The 17,577-nt window shown below is 38.6% G+C and overlaps 2 protein-coding genes across 13 annotated transcripts in view; one reads left to right on the forward strand and one right to left on the reverse strand.

Annotated features, from left to right (window-relative positions):
- The window catches only part of CCDC88A (coiled-coil domain containing 88A), an 86,051-nt gene extending 69,303 nt beyond the window's left edge, over window positions 1–16,748 (forward strand). For 3 of the 12 annotated variants that reach the window (XM_075497009.1, XM_075497006.1, XM_075497007.1), the window contains 5 exons: window positions 500–580; window positions 1,999–2,264; window positions 3,923–4,412; window positions 8,787–8,886; window positions 9,444–16,748. In XM_075497009.1, coding sequence (XP_075353124.1) covers window positions 500–580; window positions 1,999–2,264; window positions 3,923–4,412; window positions 8,787–8,851 — 902 coding nt within the window. In that variant the 3' untranslated portion in view covers window positions 8,852–8,886; window positions 9,444–16,748. Of the gene's footprint in view, window positions 1–61; window positions 149–499; window positions 581–1,998; window positions 2,265–3,922; window positions 6,282–8,786; window positions 8,887–9,443 lie in introns of those variants that run through there. The other 9 variants (XM_075496998.1, XM_075496997.1, XM_075497005.1 and 6 more) reach the window with 8 other exon arrangements.
- Window positions 16,040–17,561, reverse strand: LOC142407463 (prolyl-tRNA synthetase associated domain-containing protein 1-like). Its single transcript, XM_075497022.1, has 2 exons — window positions 17,344–17,561; window positions 16,040–16,566 (listed from the first exon to the last, which is right to left on the reverse strand). The coding sequence occupies exons 1-2, from the start codon at window positions 17,425–17,427 to the stop codon at window positions 16,129–16,131; spliced, it is 522 nt and encodes a 173-aa protein (XP_075353137.1). The 5' UTR covers window positions 17,428–17,561; the 3' UTR covers window positions 16,040–16,128.
- Window positions 17,562–17,577: the final 16 nt, after the last annotated feature.

Consider the following 17,577-nt stretch of genomic DNA (forward strand, 5'->3'; position numbering starts at 1 on the left):
TTAGGATGAGCAACAAACATTTTTGAAGATAACAACAGTGCATTTCCCTTGTATTGGATAGGAGTACAGGACATTATCTGTGCAGATGCTCTTGCTCCTCCTGTTCGTGGCATTTCAACAATGTGCAAGGTTCCTTGTCAAATCTGTTGTAAGTGACCTAATCACGAGCAGCTTTCTGCATGCCCATCCTTTCATCTGTAAAATCCTGGTTTCCCACTAACCAGTCAGTTTCAATTCTAAACATACACTCTATTTCTCTCTTCCTCTCCCTTGTACCTTACTATTCCTGTAGTGCCCTTTTCTAAAGTGTCCTCTTGGACTGCCTGGAAATCCCTTCGCTTTCTGATCTGTAAGAAACCACTTTGTTGACAATGGGCATGCTCAGCCTGTGAAATAGTGCATGATTCCTGCCTCTGAGCATTCTGTGATCAGAATGTAAAGGTACCGTGTCATCTGCTAAAACTTTGTTCGTCATGGTGTCTCCTAATTTTCCATTTAGCTTCCAGACCAGCCAGCCTTGATAGTGGCAGAACATCCACTAGCAATAGCAATAACAATGCTTCACTCCATGAAGTCAAAGGTATGCTGTAGGTGAATTTACATACATGCTTCACTTCCATTATTTTCTCTGTAACATCATCTATATCGGTTAAAAAAAAAAGTCCCACAACACACCACAGCATGTTTTTCTTTAAGCATTTTATAGCCTTCCTTCCCCAAATTAGGAAAGGATACAAGTATTAATAGAACTTATGTTTTTAATATATATTTAAAGGGTGATATTAGTATATAAGTTTCAAACTATTTAAACCAAACCTAAGCCAAGTAATGATGTTACAAAATAAGAATTCCCCCCAAATTACTTTAAGATCGCTTATTTTTAAGCAGAGAAGCTGCTCCATTTTTTCCTCCTAGCATCCTACTACATGTGCACTGCTGCTGTAAAGCCATATAGTATACAGCACAAACCGGACAAAATGGCATATATAATACCATCCTGTAAACTTTTATATTTTGTTTTTAAAAGATTAATAACGTTCCTGGATTTAACAATATTCTCTAAATTTCATATATTATGAGCCTTGATATATTTTTGTTTATAATGGCCATTGTAGCTGGAGATCATTGTACAGACTAGACTAGAACGCTGCCAACTCAAGACTTTATTTGATATTCATGGCTTGCATTTATTAAACAGTATCTCTTTGTTTGGAAATTTAGAGATGAATGCTAGCTTAAGACTTTTAGTTTATTTTCTGTCTGATTACTTCCTTCTGTAAAAGATTCTTCAAGGCAGTCCTTTCCCCAGTTTCTCCACAGTATTAGAAGTTTCTGCTGTAAACAATTAATCTTTCTTCAAGCTTAAGTTAATTTCTTAGGAGTAACATGAAGTAGGAGATGCTTGATTATTCGTCAGTATTTTTTAAGCAATTCACAATTATTGAAAAATAAAAAGAACTGGTGGTGTGGAATTTATTTTGCATTTAATGCCATATGCTTCCTTCAGGTCACAGTTGTAATAAACTAGAAGTAATGGCAGAAACTGTTGGAGAAGCAGCGTTCCTAAATGCTTCTTGTTAAAGAACTATGTTGAAGAAAATATTTTCTTTCCATTCCATGCTTTGTATTTCACTTAATGTAAAACTCAGTATATTAGAGTGTGTGCCTCACAGTGATGCTGAACAAGAGTGGGGGCATATCTTTAGCCTCTTGGCATATAGTGTCATGTAGGCGGAGGCCCAGACTATAAGTGAAAGGTAGTGTTTTGTTCAGAAGCTATCATGTCATGTTTAAAGATCTGTAAGAGGTAAGTCAGGGGAATGCAATTGTATTCATATATTTGGTTTGAGTAAAAAAGGACAACTGGATTTTTTAGTATTTTAAATAGAATTATTGTTAACTGAATCTGATAATGTTCCAGATTTGAGTAAGGTTGTACTGTTTAACAGCTTTCATATATTTTTCTTACGGCATAATTAATACCATTTACCCCAAAAGCAGGTGCAGTTAACAATCAAAGCAGGCCGCAAAGTCACAGCAGCGGAGAATTTAGTCTGCTACATGAACATGAGGCTTGGTCTAGCAGCAGCAGCAGTCCTATTCAATATTTGAAAGGTCATACAAGGTCTAGTCCTGTGCTCCAGCAAAGAACGCCTGAAATAGTGGATAGTCGTGGAAAACAGATCAAAACTGGTTCTCCTGGAAGCGAAGTTGTTACCCTGCAACAGTTTTTAGAAGAAAGCAACAAGAGTACCTCCAGCGAGGTTAGTTTAAAAAATATTTTAAGTATGTATTATCCCATATATGGGCACAGAATTAATGGAAGACTTACAGTGAGTAGAATTGCTTTAAAACTTCGTGGAGATACTGGTTACGCCTGTATTAAGAAGTAGTGTGGACTGTATCCTGATAAACTGTACTTGCTGTATTACACACAAAATCATTTGGAATTTCATGGCTTGACCCTTTCCGGGTTACTGAATTAGGTAAGAAAGTCGATCTCTACTGCACAAAATTGTCCAGTGTAGTGATGCATGGTACACTCATCAGAGTTCAGATGGAAGGCCATAAACTCAAAGTAGGTTTACTTTTCTTCTTCCAGTTCAGCGCTTGTCTTCAGTAAGAGCTGTTGTTGGATCTGTCTTACATCAACAGGAAGGAAGGTGCTTTACTTCATTCCCTGAGGAGAGACTCTTGTCTGCTTCAGTTTCATCTTTTTAACTCTACTGGGCAAAAAAACTGACCTTGGAGCTCATTGAAACTTGAGAGGAATAAGACAAAAAGAATGTTTCTCTAAATCAGTGACAGTTTGTTAGAAGCCCAAAATCACCTTGTCTCTGCTAGTATTCTGATTTCTTCATCGCTAGTTCTGGAATAGATCTGTCTGAAACATAGAAGTGCTCTAGGGTAAAGCAAGATAGTTACTGTGACGAGGGCCTGTCAAGAGTAAGGATCAGACTCCATCTATTTTTAACGATGCAACTGAAACTGAAAATACACATTCACAGCTGAATTGATAGGGGTAGTCTGTGACTTGAGTCTGGACTAAGTTTCTGGATTTTTTTTGTTAGATACACAAAATGACCTCTCACCTATGGTCTTTCTGACAAGGATTTTTGGTTTTTAAGCATTAGACAATACTCTTCTGGCAATAGAAATAAAAGAAACTGCCTGAGTCGTCAAGTCTACTCCACTGCTGTTCATGAATCAGAGAATCCCTTTCATAGCATCACAGAATGATTGAGGTTGGAAGGGTATTCAGGAGGTCTCTTTCCAACCGTCTGCCAGAGCATTTCCTTAATGCTCTTAGCTTAATTCTTTCCAAATTGTCTCTCTTACTGTTCTGAAAAAGACTGAAGTCTTTCTCCACTGAGTCTGTGAATAGGATTCACCTAAACTTTTTTCCTAGCTCTGAAGTCTTTTCTCCGAAACGAAAAAACTGGGAGCTGTCTGGTCCAAAATTAGGCACCAAGGGTGCCTAAAGGTTGTGAGCTTTGTATTACTTTCTGAGATTTTTGTTTTTATTATTTGAGTGTATGAAGAATTTAAGCTTTTAGCTCTGGATGATCAGTATAAGTTAAAATAATAGTCCAGATGAAATTTCTTAGGAAGTATTGATGGCAGAGGGCAAGTGAGTGAGAAGATGAACTTGAAGTTTTGATCATCTGATTTGTTGAGTTAATCAGTATTACAGGAACTAATTTCAGCTAGTTGTGATCTGTCTGACACATAGTTTTCAAAGTACTTGCTTGTAAGCTGTACAGAAAACTCACAAGTATGTACTGTAAATGTTTAATACTGCTTTTAGATCTGAGAAATTTAAAAAAACTTCTAAATTTTTTCTTTTATGTCCACAAAGTTTGCTTAAGAAATGTCAAAATCACAATTTATAAATTTGTAAGATGTTTCATTTTTTTGACAGATGAAGTCTACAAGTGAAGAGAATCTTTTAGATGAAGTCATGAAAAGCTTGTCTGAGTCTGCGGAGCTGACGGGAAAGGAAAAGCTAAGAAAACAGCCGTCTGCTGGTTGTGGTATTGTGAGATCATTAAGTGTAAAAAATACAGTTGATTTCTCAGATGGACGATCCATTAAACCAGAACAACTTGTAAGGCCCAGCCTTCGTAAAACTGAAGATACCTACTTTACTAGCTCTCCAATAAAATTTACATCAGGTGCTCAAGGGAAGGCCAAATCAGTTAAAGACAAGATACAAGCAACTGTATCACAGCGACAATCAAGAGATTGCAATCCTTACGCTACCTTACCTCGTGCGAGCAGTGTGATTTCTACGGCAGAAGGAACTACTCGAAGGACAAGCATTCACGATTTTTTGTCTAAGGACAGTAGGCAACCTGTGTCAGTTGATCCAGCACCATCCACCGCTGACAGAAGTGGTCCATCAACCTCTAGTGAGTACTCAGCACACCAGTTATCCTCTAATTTTTTTCACTGTGTGGCTTACAGAGTAGATTGTGTTCCACAAAGTGATGCAGCTAATACAGTTAAACCACGTAACTTAGGATGTAACTCTGATGGGCCTAAGACTTCAAGGATGGAAAGGTCAAATTTTCGTGAGAGAACTTTGCTAAGCACAAGGTTTAATGATAAAGTCAGTGTATCTGGTAATGACAGTGCAGGATCATTTACTGTGGCTCAGCCATTTTTATCCCTTAACACTGAATTAGTTAGTAATATAAGTGGATTGCCTCAAAGACCTACATCAAAAACAACTGATCAGGCAAATCTGTCAGCATTTAGATCAGTGCCGAAAAATCAAGAACAGCCTTCTGCTAATCAGAAACCTGATCACAGTGACCTACGGTCAGTTCTAACTAGCGAATTTGTTCCTACCACCTGCGTAAACACTAGTGAGGCTGAATCCCCGCTACTGGTTTCTGAAGATAATAAAACTGTGTGGTATGAGTATGGTTGTGTATGATAAGGAAGTTGTATTATTAAATCTATATATAGTCTAATATGACATATAGGTGTTCTTCTCAATGTTCACTGGATTTGGAGAAGATTTCCCTACAATGAAAAAATAATTTCCTGTTAGATCTGTGGGTTGTTGTTTTCTAGGAACAATGGCATAGGGCTCAGTTGTGTACTCTAGCATGTTTGAATGTAAAATTGTAACCTCACCAAAGTTTGCATGAAACATTAATTGCACTGTATATATTTTTGCATGCCTTTAAAAGTCTTTATAATACAAGCTATATTTTTATTTGTCACGCATTACAAATATTTTGGTTTTTTCCTGTACATTACTGAATGCATGTTAAACCAATCGCATGCTGCATTGCCAAAAAAGGCACAGTGAACAACATACTTCTCGGTACAAAGACAGTACTTTTCAGTTGTGCTCCTGCTTTCAGATGTATCAGTAACACATTGATCGTGTATTTGGAGTAAAAATACTTTTTTACCCTTCTTTCTAAAATGAGATACTAATGAAAAGAAGCATTTAGAGAGATTTCAGTGTCTTACCCTTTCCATTTATGCCATGTCCTGGCATAAATGCACTTTGCACAAGGAACAAGTGATAGTCCAATAATTCAATGCCTCTAGCTTGCACAATAAATATGCATTATTGTTCATACTTACTAAAATATTTGAACATTAATAAATACAAAGACCATTCATAACCCTAAACATCAATGATAATTCTTATGAAGAGGTAATAAATAGTCACATGATATGCAGCACTTGTAATGAAAAAATGACCCTTTCCACCTTTTCCCTTTGGTATGCTTTGTCTTTCCACGTCTGGTGTACAAATGTGGTGAAGTGTATGGTTTTATTAGGAGTCAAATAACAGAGTTATGAGACTCCTTGTGATGGATGGTAATAAAAACCTGTATTGATTATGGTGGAAATTCATTTTTTCTTCTTAATAGCAGTAACACTAATATAGCAGAAAACAAGACGTGTAATGAAATAACAGAAAAACTGTTAATTAACACAGTTAAATAAAAGAAAAAAAACAAGTTAGCTTGCAAAATTGTAGGAGTATAGGAATGCTTAAGCAAATAACTCATTAAATCCTAGATGACCAGCTAAAGAGAAATGTTGAAAAGGAATTACTTAATATGCCACTGTCTCTGCAATTGCTTGAAACTTCTCAATGGTAAATATAAACAGTTTAAAATCATATCATACTTAAATTATATAATTACATGAGGCTTTTTAGACATTAGCACTTTTTTGCAAGAGGAAATAGTTACAGTTATTATAGGCCAAAATTACATATGCTATTAAAAAACTGCATGAAAATATTATCTAGAAGAAAAATATTTAAAATTGAAAATGAATATTGAAAATAATATCATATTCTGATTTTTACAGTTGAATTTATTTTGCCAGCAGTTTTGTGGCAGTCATGGCACTGCTGTGTGGGTTGAACTTTAATTCCTTAGTGTTTAACTAGGGAGGGGTGGAAGTGCTGCAAATACCCAGTTCCTCAAGGAAAAGCAGCAGATATCCCATATGTTAGTCTGTAAGGTCTCCACTTCATACAGGAAAATTGTTAATAAAATGCTGAGGTAGCCCTTTCCAGAGCTCCAGCTATGCTTCAAGGTGGGGAAAAGGAGCGAGGGGAGAAGACTGGATGTTTCAAAGATGTTCTATGGAGGGTAAAATTACTGTTTCAAAATGTAAAGCAGCCATCCTTGACCGTGTCTGCAGGCATCCATTATTATTGGGCTGATACATTTCTCAACTTCTCTTCAATGTTGTTCAGTGTGCTGTTAGTTATTGCTGTATTCCCTCTAGAATTGTTTCATCCTTACAAAAAAAAAAAGCAACCAAACCACACACACACAAAAACCCAAATCTGAAATATAATCTTAATTTCACACACATTTACTCTGACACAGTGAGATCAGTGTTCTGATCTTGGGTCATGTCATTTGACTTCATTTCTATTAATCTATAGATGCGTTTGAATTAGCTTTGAGATGAACAGTGCTGTTATCTGTAGTGACATGTGCGTAATACATTTTTTTTTTTCAAGTTATTTAAGGAATTATAGAGAAAATCTTCTTAGCTCTGATAATACTTATTACAAACTCACACTGTGCTACCGGTATCTGTATTTTTCTTAACTGATTGCAAGCCTGTGTCTTGCAGCGAGACTGCTTGTTATGGTCAGAACAAGGTTTGTAGCTAGAGGTAGTATCTTCTATTTAGATCAGCTGCTGTTGTTCGAGAAATCGGATAAGCTTTCAGGCATGCTATTATCTTGTTTGCCAGCCTTGTCTTGCTCAGGTCCTTAGACTGTCACAGCTACAAAAATACCAGTATTGTCTCCAGATACGTTTATTACAAACTCTCCAGCATGACCACTGAACCCCGATTGTAATCATGAGCAAGGCCAAGGTCTGAAGAGAACTTTTAAAGGTTACCCCTGTGGAGTGAAGTTAAAGCTGGCTATCAAGGCAATAAAGTATGTTTTTCTTTTTTTTTTTTTTTTTTTTTTTCCCCCCAGCCACTGCCTGTGGGGCACTTCAGTTTGCATTGTTTCATTTCTTTTCACAGCACTAAGCTTTCACGTACAAAACAAATCTGATGGTGAATATTTATGCCTGATATTTGATGCGTTTTTAGCCTGTGTTTTACCTTACTCCATTGGGGGGGGGGGGGGGGGCAGCATTAGAACAGTTTCTCTCTTAAACATAAAGGGCTTAGAATTAACTGAGTGTTAGTGTCTTTGAACACTAGTGTCTCACTCCTCTACGGGAGTTCTAGACCAACCTTGTCCAGCTCAAGCTACTATTTTGCTTTGTTCTATGAATTTGTAATGAATTACATTTCAGTTCTGAGGATAGTAACTTTTGGTGCTCCTATTTTTGCTCCATTAAGTTCAACTGCAGCAGCAAAAGCATGCTGCTAGAGACTTTTTAATGTCTCTGAAAAATAAATTTGTTAACATTTGTTTATTATATATGAAAGAATGAACGTTTTCATGTACAGAAGGATTATTTTTTGCTCTACTTTTTGGTCTTTATGCTTTAACAGTACATACATCGTGGATGTCTCTCTTGGTCTATGCTCAGCTAGTGGAAGGATCTGTGAAATTCGTTTCAGATCAATCACTACTGCTCCTCGGCCATTCAAATGGCTGACTGTAAAATACACGGTGCACTTGCTCATTCCTTGGTCCCTGCTGCCTTTAAAATGATAAGTTAGGACTTTGCATGGTAATTATAAATACTAAATATGTGGCTGCCGGCCAAAAAAGGTTTTGTTGTTCAGGCTCAATAATTTGCTTGCAGTTAAAGGTTTGCTTGATGCTTTGCTTTAAGTGAATAGTAAATTAAGATACTGCATTTTGCACGTTCAGGCTGTTGCATGCAAAGATAATTTTCTGTTTTGCAGAACTGAATGTGAACGTTTCTGTCAAATGTGTAGCAGGTAAAAAATGCAAAGAGGAGTTACGTTCTTGCTAGGTTCAGTCAGCCTTGAGTTGTGTCTTGATTATTTTTTTTTCCTTTTCATACAGGCAGAAACTTAGGATTAGTGTATCTAAAATTTAAGTATATCTGATTGTGGCTTTGGAAACAATACCTGGTTATTCTGAATGCTAAGACGAATTTTAATGAGCATAGTTGAGTAGGTATTTCCAGTGAGTTTCTTCTATCCCTCTCCTCTGTCCTTTCCTCTAAAAAAAAGTGTTTATATATCCTTTTGCTCTACTAATAAGTAGAATGTATTTTAATGCATGAAGGTTTTTTTTTCATGTCCTGATAAACACAATGAATAACATGAAATGCTTTTCTCTGCAGATGTGGAAGCTATCCCAGAAAGCAGAAATTCAAAAAGCAGGTCTAGGGAGCAACAAAGCTCCTAATTCTATTACCCACTACATGAGATGTGGGCCAAGTGGTGAGTTTCCTGCCCAAAATGTAAATGAGATTAATTTCATTTACAACAAACTAACAGCATTACATGTAAGAACAAGTGCACATTGCATTAACCAGATGTAAATACTGCTTGCTTAACTGGCTTCTATCTTGCTTATTAGTTAAGCCAGAACAGGTTGTTTTACAGCAGTTATTTTGCCTGTGTAGGCAGGGAACTTCATCCCATTTAGCCTTTTGCCTGTAAAAATTACATTTATTTTTATTTTTCAAACCTCTTGAAGAAAAAGGTTCAAAGAAATCACATTAAGAAGTAATAATTGAAGTCAGTTCTTAGAAAGGGACAGATAAAATAAAAAATTAGTTTAACAACGCATATGAAGTATTCTATACTACAGGGAAACTGCCTTTTTATAAAGCTTGTCTTTGGCATTCTGTCCTTCTCTTGACTTCATTAAAACATCTTTGATGCATGCTATTAGTGCTGTTAGTTCTGTTAGTGACTTAACTCTGTATTTTATACTTCTACACTTTAAGCTTTTCTTATGTTCTTTTCTCTTTCTGCCTTTCAACTGAACACAGAGAGAAAAGTGTCCTTCAGTATCTCAGTGTGAAGCCTTTATATCTGAAGTAACAAGACAGCGACTGTAGGAATCATTAATAAAAATTAAGGGAATTTTTTACATTCTTCGTGACTAGAGCAGGCAAGAAATAAAAACCTACCTACCTTCCCTCCTTCCTTGAATCAAGGAGCTCTACTGGAGTCTACTGCCGAAAATTTGTAGATGGTCTTAGGAATTATTGCACATTGCACTGTTAAGATCTACTGAATAAAGGACAGTTCTCATCTCCCTAAGGACCAAGAATTTTAAGGTCTCAAGAATTACTCCAGGAAAAAAAAAATACTTTCATCTTCTGTTTATGAAATTAGCCACTGATTTGCTTAAGCTTCTGCTAATAATTAGCCAAAAAAAACCCATAACTAGCAGTTTATATTTACTTCTGTAAATCTAAAATAAACGCTGTAGTATTTTGTTGAAATTGACTGTATATACAGATACAAAAACCTCACAGCTTACTGGCACTTCACTGCCTTATTTGGTTAGCATAATCTGCATGAAATTGCTCTAAAAAAAGTTTATGCTGATTTTTGTTGCATACTGCAAGAGAAAAATTTGTTTACATACATGAAAAAGTTCGATAACTAACAAAAGTGGGAGTCATGGGATAACCGTATTATATAGAAATTGTTTGTCATTTGTGTTTTTCACCTTCCCAAGTTATTCTGCATATATATGTTCAGATGTTTCTGACAGGAAATTGTCAGGTATGATTTTTCTATAACTTTTATTTTAATGTAAGGCTGTTTTCAACAAATGGCATTTCCAGGATAAGACTGTCTTATGATGTTTGTGTATTGACTGGGGTTTTTTTACTGTTTGTCTTTTGACATGAGCTGATTGTGGCTTAGGAGGTTCCTCAATGGCAAAAAGAAATGTAAATAATATCATATGCATTTTACAATCAGTTCCCCTTAAGGTTATCTTTTATTAGTAAGATACATTTTGTTTGTTACTGATTTATATTAAAGTCAACAAATGTTACTGGTACATTCAGTGGTTGCATACATTTGTTGTCTTGAAAGCATTTGCAGAGAGCTCAAAGGAAGCATACCTGAATTTATAAGCAGATGCAAAATGAGTTGTTACAATTCTATTTGATTACAAACCAGTAAGCACATTCATATTCCTGTCCTAAAGGGTTAACTGTGTAACCTCCTAGTGTCCTGTCTTCCAACAGGCACGTACATAACTTTCACCTACAGCTATCTCCATTCACCTAAGTAAAGGTAAGCATGACATACTTGCAGGGCTAGGGTTGCAGACTACCTGTAAATTGATCGCGCTGCTGCTTAGGCTGTGTGGCAGAGCCACTACAACTTCTGCTTATTAACAGCTTGTTTCTTGAGGCTTACAGGTTTTATCATTTATTCAAGTCTCAAGCTGTCAGGGACAGTTGGAACAGAATCACTTTTCACTGGAGAGAGAATGCAGTTCAACAGATTCAAAAGCATAATACTGGCAAGTCATTTTTTTTATTTTACTGAAATTTTGTCAAAAAGGGGGGAGGGGAGGGGGAGAAGAAAGTTCAATAAGCTTTAGAAAGGGAAATTTTCTTAGTTTTTTTCCTTAAAGCAACTTCCTTCTGAAATACTTTTTATGGTAAAATGTGCTAAAAGATCTAGATCTAAACAGAATATCTTGGGTTTACCATATAAATACTTGGTTCAGCCTGGGATTGTTTTCACAGAGGATTTAAACTTTCTTTTTTCCCCTTAAGTGAATACAGGACCAATTTTGCAGCTCTCCACAATATAGAATTTCCATTCTTCCTTTGAAGACGTTTCTGGTACTTCATTAAAATCATTCGTTTCTTTTGATTACCAACTCACACTAGCATCCATTTATGGTCCTTTATTCTCAGTGTCAAGATTTTCACTGATTTCAGTGGAAGCATGGTGATTTTTGCAGGATATCAACACAGATCAGCAATCCCAGGAGCGGTCTGAAGCCCAGAGCACTCCTGATACCCAGCTCCACGATGGTTTTGTAGGCAGCCTGAGCTCAGTTGCATTTGGAATAATTTCCCATGTTGTAACTGATACTGTGACGGTTTTGCGAAGGACTTGGGGCATTCCAAGCCGTGCAATGACAGCTATGCGATGTCACCTGAGGGGCGGGTGGGATGGATGGCAGTGGCTAGAAGAGGTGCAGTGTGTCAGGGCTCCTATACCTGTATATGGGTAATTTGTGTGTGCCTGTACGCACTCAAAGCTCAGGGCACAGCTGAGTTTCTCCCCCAATACCAAGTGAGACAGAGCCCTGACGTGCTCTAGGAGAAGAGTACTCTAAGCAATAAGAATTTGGTGTCGAGCGTGGGTTCCGTGCCATTCCTGTACTGCAATATAGGCAGAGCCATAGAGACTGAAGGAAGAGTTGCCTCTACAGAATTTCAGAGGCAAAGAGGCAAAATCTGGAATGCTGGTAGCCCTTACTAAAGGCATAGCTGTTATAAAAGAGAATTGAAATACCATAAATATTAGGAAAATATCTCTGATTCTAAATTATGATATTTTCAAGCTCATTTCAGGGTCTGATTGTGACTGGATTCTCCTAGCGCTCTCTGACAACAGAGGACTGATGCATTTCAAACTATTAAACCCTAACCATTTAGTAGTGTCGCTATTTTTAGAAGAACATGCTTGTCTTGAATTAACAGATTTAAACTGTAGTGCCAAATGCTGTTTGTGTTCACAGAATCCGAGCAGTTGCGTGTGTTTAGGTAGATTCTCCGAGACCCTGGGAATTAGGCAAGGGTGGCATATTGCCCTGACTGCATGGCACACGCTTCTCTGCAGGAGCATTGCTGGGCACACGTAACCTGCCCTCACCACATGTGGCTGTGTCGTTTTCGTCACATGGGCATCTCCTGACGTTTCATTTACTAGCTCCATTCTTTTCTGTATTCCTTAAGTTGTCCAAGATGAACCATCACAACTTCTACACTTGCTTTTTGCATATTATTACACCTTCTTAAAGCATCTGTGCAATCACAGCCAGGGTGTGGTCACTTTACAATTACCATTTAACTGGTAATGTGTGTCAGAAATGAACCCCCCTCATCCAAAAACCTAAGCAAAGTTCCCTTGTATGAGAGAATGGGCAGGAGTTTGGGGGCAGAATTCATCCTGCCAGGTCAGAGCCTAGTGCAGGTCAGCTTCGTGTGCCAGAGTCCTGGCTAAGTGCCCCTCCATGCCAGGTTTCGACCAAGTTGTAAGCAGGTTTTGACCCACTTCGTCTGTACCAGGACAGAGGCCAGAGTGGGATTTTGGGTTGTATTTGCTAAATTAGCCAAAAGCAGCACCAGGGATACATTTGCATTTGAGAGCTCAGAATCTACTTCTGCCAGCACCTTCTTTTGCAAAGACGTTTCGGAGCAGAAGAGCAGTCAGGAGACTATCTGTGCTCTGATGATTTTTTTTTTTTTAATTACTTTCTTTTTCCTTTCTTAGTCTTAATCTTTCCAGGCTGTGCCCTTAAAATAAAATAAAAATGTAAATTTAATTTGGGAGCTGCTTCCCATTTTCTGAAACACAAACTCCCAGGGGAAGAACACGGCAGCTGTTGGACAGCGGACAACAAGAGTACACACACAGCTTTTTACAAGAGTTGCCAAATCTGTCACTGCTGGTTCAAGATGACAAAAGAGGTTGTAGTACTATACAATGTCTAATTTTTATTTACTTTTCTGATAGTCTGCTGAGGATTTAGTAACATTCCCAACACGTATTATTTCTAAACTTTTTCCAAGACATGATGCAGCCTCAACAAAGGAGCTCATGTATGATTTTTAGAGTTAGATGATAATGTATATGTAAATAATGCTTTGATATTAATAAAACTGCCTTAAAGGAATGTACCTAGGTGTGAAACAAAACTTAAAAAGCTCTTATTTAAAACTGTAATTTCCTTTACATATTGATTTTTTTAATGTTTGCCATTGTATACATTTATTAATGATGTTATTAAAATGCCAAACCAAATAATTTTTATTCTTATTTTGTGTGTACATTTATACACACTTTTTCTGGAAACTGATGTTACTGGAAGGATACTGGTGTTAGTAATGGCGTTCTGGTCAGTTGGTGATGTGTCCAGTGAGTATTTCTTCTGGAAGGAAACCGATAAAACCGTAGCAGAATTTTTCTGGACAGTGTGTAGTTTGTTTTGTGTTGTTTATTTGTGTAGACTTGTGTAGCTTTTAACTAGACACTATTTTGATATTATTTAAAAAAAAAGACACTAATTTCATAAGTAAATACAAAAAGAAATCATTATAGATTTGCCAAATGTAGTATCTGAAGCTTTGATTTTGCTTGGTTGTTATTTTTGCTTAGACAAGTCTCAGAATCTCTTCCGAGGACAACGGTAGTTAAATTTTAGGTAGTACAGACTTTAAGATTCATGAAGCATAGTAAACTGCTATTGTGCACGTGTCTTTTAAAACAATTTTTCACATTTAATGCTTTCTGGATTTAAAAACCTTGTCAAGTAAAATTTAATTTTTTTTTTTAAGTGATAGAGGATTTTAGGGTACCACAAAGAAGAAACCTTAAGGGGAAGGGAGAGTGAGTGGCAGGCAGAGAGCAAGATAAATTTTATTTTAGAGACACGTAAGACTGTATCTTAATATCTAGCTAATTCAGTAACGCATTTGTCAACCCAGAGTTCATTAATCAACCCAACATTCCCAAATACCAGATGTTCCTTTCAGTCTTTTATTTAACAACAACTATAAAATCACATCTGGACATCTTTGTAGTGACCCTTCTTATAGCTTCGGCATTTTTAGGTCACTTCTTTCCCATGTGAGACGACTGCCATGATAGATGGGGTTGGTTTGTGTCTTTCCAAGATGGAGAGGGGAATTTAAACTGCTGTATCCTGAAGTACTCTGTTGTTAAGTTCACATCTCTGAGAACAGGTGCCAAAGCCTTCAGAAATGAAGGAAACCATGGTAAGGATGTTTGTGAAGTAACTTGCCTTGCCCTAGAAGAAGCTTTTGCTTACTCAGTTAATGGTAGTTGTTCATTCTGTAGAATTAAAGATTTCACTTTCTTACGGGGGGGAGGGAACAAACCCCAACCCAACACATCAATGTTTATGATGTTCTCAGCTCATAGAACTGTCTTGGCCATCTAGAAGAAAACAGAGTCAAATTGGCTGATTTTTGCCTTGTGTTTCCCTTTCTCACCGTTAGTATTGCATCCTTTAGCGTGATGCAGTAGTAAATAGTCATCCAAGATCACAAGTCCTTTTATGTGTGTTTTCTTCATGCTTCTGTATTATATCCATTCTGTCTCAACTTGTGTTGACACTATTGCGTGCCTTTGGGCGTAGGTTGTACGTGACATTTTCATTAGGCTGTGTTCAAAAGCCCTTTTGGCTGTCTTCAGATTTTGTCCCTCACTTTCACTGGTCTGCTGTCTTTGGGTTTTGTGTGGGTTCTTGTTGCCACAGTATGTTTACTGGACTTCATGGAGTTTCTGCTGCTTCTCTCTTCAACACAAAAATCTGTTTGAAGGGGGTTTTATTCATTTAGGCAGGAGAGAGGAGGAGAAGGAATTAGATTAGAAATTTAATGTTGAGAATGTACTGGTCTTGTTCTTGTGATAGTAGATACTTTTCTATACTAAATATATATCATCTATTGAAAGCCAAATCAGCCTCCCCTCAGCCTCTTGAACACGTGGATGTTTGTACATGCAGTCCCCTTCTGCAGGGAGAAGCTCAAATACAGCTTCTTGTTGTACCATTCTTTACATTCCTATGGTGCTGGTTAAGGTACAGTGGAGCAGAGATGACACCTGTCCTCCATGGGTCTGTGAATCTGTAGAGATTCAGTTGCGGGTTGTATTAACTTCCCTCCCAGGACTCACCAGGACATACTACGCCTGGTCGGGAACCCGCAGTGGCATTATTCCTTGGAGCTCCGCTGCCAGGAGAGAGGCTGGTACTGGGGTTCACAGCCCGCCCCACCTGCTGTCAGATGGCTCCCCGTGTTCCGCCAGTTTTGGAGAGGCTCTAGAAGTGGGTGAGGCACGCACCTGTCTTCCTGGGGCAGTTACCAGAAGACTTAATAATTATTTCCCAAGGGGAGGATACTGTGAAAGTGAAAATGCAACTAAAAACGTAGACAATCACATGCGTTTTCTGTAGTGTAGCGAAGTTGGTTTCTTCCTAGGTAAAAATAATAAAAAGAAAGCAACGTGTAGTAGGGGATAAATGGGTACAGGTACACAATTGAGACATCTCTGTCCTGTGGGTATTAACAAGCATTTTAGAACTTCTACATTAGTTTATTTCCTAGTGATGATGTTTTAAGTTTGAACCTTCAAGGCCAGTACCACACACAGAAATTTCCAGTTTTATCCATTTTATTAATAAACAGTATAACATTATTTAAATAGCACCTTTACTTCCTGGTTAGTAGTAGATTGCAAACATGTCTTTTTAAGAATATTCTGTTAAACTTTTTTAATAACCCGAAGACAGTATTTTTTCTCACCAGACTATACAATATAAACTTACACCATTGAAAAAATAAAGGAGGAGTAAGCCTGTTCTTTCCAATTTTATTTGTAATGACACTTTCATCAGTTTTGCTCTACAAAATCTATGCCTAGTAAGAGAAATGTGAACTTCATCTACTTAACATCTTCATCAAAATGTATGACGATGGGATCGTGGCCCGTTGATCTCACAAACTTCAAAAAGTCGTCAGGGCTTAGGCCCATGGTTGCAGAATTTGTCATTGGATGAAAGTATACCTTTTCGTGGCCACCTTCCAGAAAGCCAGCATCCAGCACAAACCTCACGTCTCCCGAGTCACAGAAGAGGGCTAGCGGTGTCGCACAGCCCTGGCCCACTTTCAGCTTTTCCAGCATGGCATTTTCATCAGCAAATCGTAGGTTTCCGCTTCCAACACCCAGTTTTTTAGCAAGATCATTTAAATTGATTTGCCTGTTGTGCAGAACAGTCACCAGCCAGAACCCTTTCTTCTTTTTGTCTTTAAGAAAAAGGTTTTTACTGTGACCTCCTTTCATGTGTTGGACATGGGGCATCATTTCTTCAACAGTGAACACCTGGAAAACAGCATCAGTGTAGCGTGAGACTCTATATCCCATTAGACTTTTAGTTGCATACTGGCAGGTGTATCTTTTGTTAAATACTTAGAAAATACCGAATGTTATACTCAGCCTAAAACCTGTACCCTTTTATGAAGAAATCTGAAAAGAACACAAATAAAATGTGACATACTGCTCCTCCATGCTTTCTGAATCATTTCTGTCTCGTGTATACAGCAAGACTATCACACTTTTAAAATGCAAAAAAGCAGCCCCCACACCACTCCTTTTTGTGGCTCCACCACAGACACCTTGGAATGCTGTGGTTTGTGAACTTTTAACTGGGAGTGAGAAGTTTGGAAAGCATCGTGGATGCTGTCGACTTCATGGTGAAGAAGTGGATGGGCCGTAGCTCCTGAAACTGCAGGGCAACTGGAGGGGAAAAGGGGGGCTTGGGGGACAGAAACGTGGAGGGGGAACGACTCAAAGTCTGTGCTCAGCCCCAAAACCGCCAAAAGTTGCCTGCCAGGCCCGCACTTGTAGGTCCGTTTAGCCAGAAATGCGAAGTCTAACGCTTTACATATCGGTACTTGATTGTGCTAAAAAGAAATTACGTACAGGGCCTAAAACGGCCGTGTAGCCCGTTCCGTCCGGCTCGTCTGTACGCATTTCCGGATTTAAAAAAGGTCCGGAGGATGCCAAGAGGCAGCGCGGCTGGACGCTGCCGCCGCAGCCCCTTCGGCAGGGGCTGGGGCGGCGCCAAGGCCCGCGGGGAGAGGTGGCGGCGGCCCCTACCTGGGGGTGCTCGGTGGTGACCGTGGCGATGCCCAAGTCCCGCAGCCGCTGCGCCAGCGCCTCCCGCAGCTCCGCCGCCGCCATCGCCCTCCTGCTCGGCCGGGGCCGGGCGGAGGGGCGGGCAGCACCGCCACCGCCGCCTCTTCCGTCGGGCAGCGCCCTGCCCAGCGGCCGCTGCCGCGGCGTCAAGATGACAGCCGGCCCCTGGCAGGGGAGTCCGGTGCGCCGCCTACC

Source organism: Mycteria americana, chromosome 3 (assembly GCF_035582795.1).
Source record: "Mycteria americana isolate JAX WOST 10 ecotype Jacksonville Zoo and Gardens chromosome 3, USCA_MyAme_1.0, whole genome shotgun sequence".
NCBI lineage: Eukaryota > Metazoa > Chordata > Aves > Ciconiiformes > Ciconiidae > Mycteria > Mycteria americana.